Source organism: Octodon degus, unplaced genomic scaffold (assembly GCF_000260255.1).
Source record: "Octodon degus isolate 3935 unplaced genomic scaffold, OctDeg1.0 scaffold00024, whole genome shotgun sequence".
Taxonomy (NCBI): Eukaryota; Metazoa; Chordata; class Mammalia; order Rodentia; family Octodontidae; genus Octodon; species Octodon degus.
The window spans coordinates 1,266,116-1,273,677 of record NW_004524600.1 but is presented as its reverse complement, the minus strand read 5'-3'; the positions used below and the strand labels follow the sequence as shown (position 1 = coordinate 1,273,677).

The following is a 7,562-nucleotide window of genomic DNA, read 5'->3' as shown; positions in this document are numbered from 1 at the left end:
TTGTTCTCCCTTAATGTGTTTTATTTGCATCACCCATTTTAAAGTACTACATTTTTTAAAGGCTCTGGTTTTAATTACTTTGATCAGAAAATGTAATAAAAAAATTAAACACGATGAACATCTACGCTGGGACATAATTTTTCGGAAATGGAGGTTTCAGCAGCAAACATCAGGCCTCATCAGAAGGAAACATTAAAATATTCATCTTGGCCTGTTTTTTCCTCTAATGGATACACAAATTAGGTCCATATAATTACAACTGATTAGATCTCAGACAGTAAATCCAGTTATTGTGGTCCAAAACAGCTGTATCCCAGAAATATGTCTTTGGATGCCTAGTGCTTATTTGAGCCTTTTTAGATTGATTAAGGGATACACAATTTATAGTTCAATCAGCTGGCAGCTTGTAGACTCAGGATTCCTCATCAGGGAAGCCAGGACTCTGTTTCACATGTCTACCTTCATAGATGACTACAGTGTAATTGATTTATTTAGTCAATCCTAGCAGTTCAAAGTGGAGACTTTCTTGATGTAGACTTCTAACCTCACTGTCTACACAGATCGTATAAAATATAAGATTGCTGAATATCTACTGAATGTCTTAATAAAGAAAACTAGTCAAAGAGAATTGTTTCAAACAGACTACTTAGTAGACAGGCATTTTAGATAAGAGACCTTGACATTTAGCAGAGCTAAAAAAAATCTTGATATTGATGATGATGTTATATCAGTGCAATCTCCAGGGATATAGTTTTAGGTCATTGTTAATATTTTTGTCCAGGTAGCTATGCATGAGTGAAAGTAGATCAACCCTTTTTCTATGTGGTTATTTCAATCATTCTGTTTTGAGATTAAGTTAATTATCTCTCCATTAAAAAATTGCTTAAACTATTTTGTCACTCAATAAACACATCTTTCATTTGACCACACTGATTCAAAAACATTAATATTCTGAGCTGAATTAAAAAGAGGAAAGTCATACACAAAGAGCATGCAATGTGAAGAAACAGCTGGGAAATGCAGGATGTGATTTAATGCTTGACTTCCTGTGTGGACACAGAGATGGGCTGTTACCTTCTGTGAATACCTAGGGTTAGGTCTGCTTTACCTTCTGTGAATAAGAACAAAGGAATATCCTGGTTTACGGTGGGAAGCAAGACTCAAAAGCCTCAGATGGACAATCCCTCATTGTGAGTTATTCTTTCAGCAGCTGATAGACCCAATACACAGTTGCTGATTACCATCCATATTCATCATTTTTGCGATTTTGGAGCTAGGGCAAGAGATGTTATCTTTTTAAATGGTACAAAACCAAGAAGCAAAAGTACAACTGATATCTTAACCGGATAAAAATTGAAAGCTGAACAGTATAGGTCAGAAGGAGAATACTGTATTCTTTTACGAAAGGCTAGAGAGACTGGGACTTGCCACACGATCTGCACAGAGGTAGCATTGACTTTACAAGTTACTTCAATGAATTCAACAATCAATGGTTTTTCTTTGATGAGGCCATAAATGTTAGCTAGAAAACAGCATATTACATACAGAAGGGCCACTTTCTGTGATGACCTCAATCATATACCATGGCATGTTTTGGTCCCATTGAACATCTTACTCATTCTTATGTACACAAACCAGATTCTAAGAGAGCTGTATTCTTTTTCTTCCAAGTGCTTGATTTGGTCTGCATGCCCCTGTAGGGTGTTTAGTACAGTAGCCAAAAAAGACACACTTTTGATGACACAGAAGCAAGTATGTTTTTAGGAGGTCAGAGCCTCCTGCACATCCTCCTGCAACCTGCTTCAACATAGATGGTGGCTCCTAAGCTTAGGAAGGGTCGGCATGATACAAGACCCAGTTAGGGCAATGGAGTTGTTTCTGCTTCCAGATTTTCCAGCTGAAAGAAGAAAGAGGACAAAGATAGTGAGCATTTCAGATTTGGTAGCAACATCTATTAACTGAGAATCTTCTGTATGTAATAATTGCACTGAGGACCTTAATGTACACTTTAGTCAGTAACCCTCAGAGATTTCTCAAATGTCAGGGCATTAATTAAACTTTTTAGTTGTTGTGAATGTCTCTTGGGTCATTTTGAATTTGCTTTTGCACTTGTATGCATTATTGAAGTCAAATTGCATATTAGTCATCAAACAAGTATTGATGGTTTCCATGATAAAATAGAGTTTAAGTCAAACTCGTTTTCTCTCTTCTTTACTTTCTTCTTCCTCCTTATCCTCAAATAATTTATGACTTGACCAAACTTTTAAATGACAATGGAATGCCCTTCTCTGACAAAATAAACCAAAAAAAGGGGGAAACAAATGAATGAACATTTTGTATCTGTATACTCAAAATAGTTAGGATAGATATACAGCTCCATTCTCTTAATTCAATGAATAGAGAGTTTTGTTCTAGTGTTTGAGACAGGATATCAGGTCTGCATCTTGTACAATGAATAACCACTAAGACAACAATATGCAATGTATTAATTATTGAAAAGGTACTAGTAATTGGCTGTGAAACTGTCTCATTGCTATTTGTTTCTCAATAAATATATTTTTAAAAAAGAAAAATCAATGCCTTCCTTTGTAATGATTTTATATTCTTTATAATACTTTTATATTCTTTATTTCTAGATGAACAGATTTTTATTTTTTATCCAATTCTCAAAATTAATGGATTTTCTCCTAAAGTAGATGATTTGAATTATATCTTCAACTACCCCCACTGTAAAGATAAGTGTAAAGACAAGAACATAACATTTGTTCAGATACATGAAACCATGTCTTGCTATTTTCAAATAAGGGAGAAGGGCACTTGAAATGGATTGACTCTTTTAATGAGTAAGTAACTGTTTCTGTTCTTATAATTTTGGTAAAAAGAATAGGAGATGTTTGAGTAATAAGTATACAGGGACGCAAGGCTTGTCTATAACCATTTACTCTCTCTCTCTCTCTCTCTCTCTCTCTCTCTCTCACACACACACACACACACACACACACACACACAGAGTAATTCAATCACTTGATACTAAATTAACTCTTTACCTCTAAATGTTTTAGTATTTCTAAAGGATAAGGAGATCAGGTCACTGCTAACATCGGAAGAGAGAGGTCACCATGGGCCTCTCTCCCAGCATAGCTTTTCCCTCTACACTGTTGTGGAGTGTGCCAGGAAGCATCTTTCTACAACTTTGACCACCTCTGTAGTTAGTCACATAGGCAATTTAGTTGGTCCAGAAGTCAAAAACTAAGTTAGTACAGGCCAGCACAGCACAGACCACTGTGTGAGGGGTCACTCCTGACAGTGGACCTGTTTATTGTTCCCCAGCTGCTGGCTCTGGCTCTGGGTCTTTTGGCTGTTACCGAACTCATTGTGTGTCTAGCTGCCATTTGGTTCCATCTCATTGCCTGCAGGACTTGAGCGCAGGGAAACTGGCACCTCCATGCAAACACTTGTGTGTGCCATGCAGTGCTGACTGCAGTGCGTTCTCTTGCCATGATCTACGGTGCAGCAGCAAAGCAGCCTGATTGCTGTCTTTGTCATCTCCTCTGGAGTTTTGTTACTTTGGTCATCTTCTAAGAGGTTGACAATCTCTCAAGATAAATTGTTATAAATTTCAGGATGGCAAGATAGGTGGGCACCTTTGAACATAAAAATGGCACAAGGTAACAGGCTGGACCTTGGTATCTTTGGAAACTTCCTGCGGTTGATAGCAGATATCGTGCCTCAGGTGTAGAAAAGGGGCAGTGAATGGCTCACTTCTGTTACACTTGTTGAAGACCTCAAGTCAGTTCGTGGATGGAGGATGAAAGGCCACAGAAAACATCTAATGGGCTGCTATGGTTGACATCTGCTATCCTATGGCATATGGGACTAGGAGAACATGTTCAGCCATATCATGAAGGAAAGGACAATAGCAGTAGTGTTAAGTTACAACTAGAAACATCTGGCTTGCAAAATGATCTGCAGAGTGTATCTACAGTGAAAAGGAAGGGGTACTTTGATCAACAGACTGAGGAAGTGTTAGCTGTTTGGCTGCTATATCCATGTGCCGAGGTGGCTCTTAACAGGGTTACAGCACTGTGAAGATTCTTTACCTGGGTCAGATTCATGCCCCACAATGAATTATGGATTCTGTTTTACTGATTATACCATGACCACCCAAGAAGACATTCTTGAGGTCAGTCAAATGGGACACCATGGAGAAAGCCATGTAAAGCCTGATGGATGATACTATTGACCTAAATTCAGTCTGTTGGGGGCAGAAAACTCCTCACCCAGAGCCTGACTGATGATTTAAGAATTGTACTCCTTCTTGCAAGTGGGAAGCCCACCCTCCTCACTTTTCTGCTTGGAGACCTCAGCTGTACAGACAGATCTATTCAGTGTCCAGGATAAAAACATAATTCCTGAAGTCAGGTGACAGCTCTGCAATACCCAGGCAGAGAGAAACCAAGCATCTTCAAGGGAACCAATCAGAAGGCAATGTGGCTACCCCTATGAAGACAAAGTTTCCAAAGGAAAGGCTGATGGGTTCATCACTAGAGTAGCTCAGACAAGATTTTAGGCAGCTTTTTTCACATGATTGAAACTCTTGGTGCCATTACGGAACAAGATTCCTTCATAGAGATCATTGTCCTTTCAATGAACAACTAAGGGAAGTAAATGGGTGCCTCAGAGTGCATTGTTACCTCAAAATCTCTACTGCTATATCATCTGCAGGAGATAGCAGGGATAGAGGAGAGAGGCAGGGTGGGGTGAGCATGGCTTTGTGTGTGACTGCATGTGTGTATGCATGTATGGTGTTGGGGACTGAACCGTTGGGTTTTATCCTCAGCCTTTTAAAACTTAGTGTTTTAAAAATTTTATGACAAGCTCTTTGTAAATTGACTGGGCTAGGTTCCAACTTGGGATCTTCTCATCACAGCCTCCCCAAGGTGCTGTGATTTTAGGTGTGCACTACTCTGCATACTCAGCTCATAAGCTTTTATGTCTCTTTCTAATTTCCAGGTTAAATGACTAAGTACTAGGCTTTCTTGATCACACATTTAATCAGCCATACTTGAAACAGCATTAAACAGGAATGAAGTAACTATGTCCACTGGGTGGTGTTGATTGCATCCTTGTTCTAGTCCACTTTTATGGCTTCAAAAGCTAATTGTGTAGTTGTTGCTGATCATTTACTTGCTTATCCTGTGAATTCTCGTTATGTCCAGTGAAGCTCCTTCTGTTTTGTAGAAAAGATGATGGCAGACACATTCACAGCAGATCACAGCTCAGCTTTGAGTTCTCTTCCATGTTTTGGAAAGAAAGAGTTTAGAATTCTAGGAAGAGACATAGTAAACCATAGCTTTGATTAAGAACCTAAATGCAACAATACTACTGAGATTTGCAACATCTCAATATAGTAGTCCTATGTGACCAATGAAAAGAACTAATGAAGACCTGAACTGAACACAGTTGACCTTGCAGAGCTGGTGGTGCCAGACCATGCCCTGTGGTCCTAGGTGTTCAGACATTGTGACTAGATATGAGTCAATTAACCACATAAGACTTGCTTGAACTTTGGTGATGTTTTTCTCTTAATCCCCCTTCCACTCAAAGATGGAGCTCTTTCTCCTGACAGAGCTTCTCAAATATGTCCTGTTTGCTGAATTATAACTTAAATTTTCCTGTTTTTTGCCATCAGTGGGTGAGTCGGAATGTAGGTGAAGACTCTCTCTTTTTTTGTAGGAGACGGTCCTATTACTGTGTTGATAGGCTCCAACACAGATAACAGATGTTGACTCACATGAAGGCACAGAGAGGATCCTAATTGTGATGAGACGGGGAGATCAGCTAAGTCAAAATCCTGCTGGGAACATTGTGATGGTTCAGTAAACATTCTTTTCCCTGTGGCTCCTCAATATCAGATACAGCTTTAGGGATACAGCTTAGTGGCATGATGGCTGCTTGGCAAGCACAAGGCCCTGAGTTCAATTCCTGGTACAAAAAAAAGTTTCAGAGGGAAAATAATCACTTTTGATGCTGGAGGTCATAGGAAGAAAAATAACTAACAGTTTTGGTTTCTCTGAATTCCAGCACTTCCACTTGGCAAAACAATCTCATGGTTCATCAGCAATAAGTAGCAACTTTGCCTGCCACCTTGTTCTACTGCTGAATTTATTCCCATCCATCTGGTGTGGGAGCAGAGAAACTCCAGTCAGCCTACTTGGCCCTGAATTAGTCTGCAGTGCCTGATGTTGTCAAAAGCAGATCTTTTTGTACAAGTGCAAATGCATATACTCATGGAACTGTGTTTTAATGATGTTCATACCAATTCTTACCCTGCTCCTGCACCTGAATGCCCTGGAACTTGCCATGCATAGTTATCCAGGATACAACTATTTGTTAACCATAAAGTTTAACCAAATCAATGAAATGGTAATCCATATCATGTTTGTCAGTGAATTCTAAAAAATAATAACCTGCCCTTTTTAGTTCTGTATTTATATGGGGGAGAGGGATAGACCCAGTGTATCTCTGGGAAACCATTTGGATTGCTGTGTGGCTCATCTTTGACTTCCTACAATTATCAGCAATGGCAGTACTCTGAGGATCCCATTTTCTTTGCTGAACCCCCAAATAAATTGGGCTGTTTTGCTTGAGGGAGACATAGTTTCCTGTTTCTACACAGAAGTGTGACCGCTATTCCCTGGCACCAGAATCTACATTCTATAAATAGGTTTTAAATATAATTGTGATAGTGATCGAGGTAAAACCAATCGCAAAACATCAGCACCTCAATCTGAAGTCCCTAGCATTGCTTGGATTTAAATTATACTTTTACTGAATAGGAAGGGTGGCATGGTTGCCAACTGCTTCTGTTGCATTTGGATTAATACTGACTGTACTGTGAACAAGCCATGTATATCGTAAGTAAGGAAGCTAGATGAGTATGTGGTATAGACCTATTAGTCTGGGATTTAGTTGACTCTAGAATCCTAGAGGGCATGGTTACAGTTGATATTGAAGATCAATTATATCTTGTGCTTGGGGTTCTATTGATGATAACACCAATCAGTATTGATTGAAAAATGCTACAGATTTGGTAGATTTTATAAACACATGTAAACTAAATGGTTATTAAGGTAGTATAATTATATAGAGATTTAATGTCAACTAATAAATTGCCTAACAGCTGAATTATTGAGGGATGGTTAAATGAGCATACTTGCACATTCTAATTGACTGAAATGAACTGCAAGTCCTACTTATCTTCTGGTTCTTCATTGCCTGACTTCATTTCTCTGTCTTTCTGTCTCTATCTTTGTCTTTCTCTGTCTCTCTTTGTCTGTTGCTGTCCCTCTCTCTGTTTCTGTCTCTGTGTTTCTCTTTATCTCTCTGTCTCCCTCTGTCTCTCTGTCTCTTTCTGTCTCTCTGTATCTCTCTATGCATCTGTCTCTGTCATTCTCTCTGCCTCTCTGTCTCTGTCTGTCTCTGTCTCTCTGTCTCTCCCCCAGTCTCTGTCTCTCTGTCTCTCTGTCTCTCTGTATGTCTCTCTGTCTGTCTGTCTGTCT

At 39.2% G+C, this 7,562-nt stretch overlaps 1 protein-coding gene across 1 annotated transcript in view; it reads right to left on the bottom strand.

Annotated features, from left to right (window-relative positions):
• Positions 1-1,771: 1,771 nt before the first annotated feature.
• Oprm1 (opioid receptor mu 1) overlaps positions 1,772-7,562 on the bottom strand; it is an 88,072-nt gene continuing 82,281 nt past the window's right edge. The window contains exon 4 of the mRNA XM_004628495.2: positions 1,772-1,897. Coding sequence (XP_004628552.1) covers positions 1,859-1,897 — 39 coding nt within the window. The 3' untranslated portion in view covers positions 1,772-1,858. The remainder of the gene's footprint in view (positions 1,898-7,562) is intronic.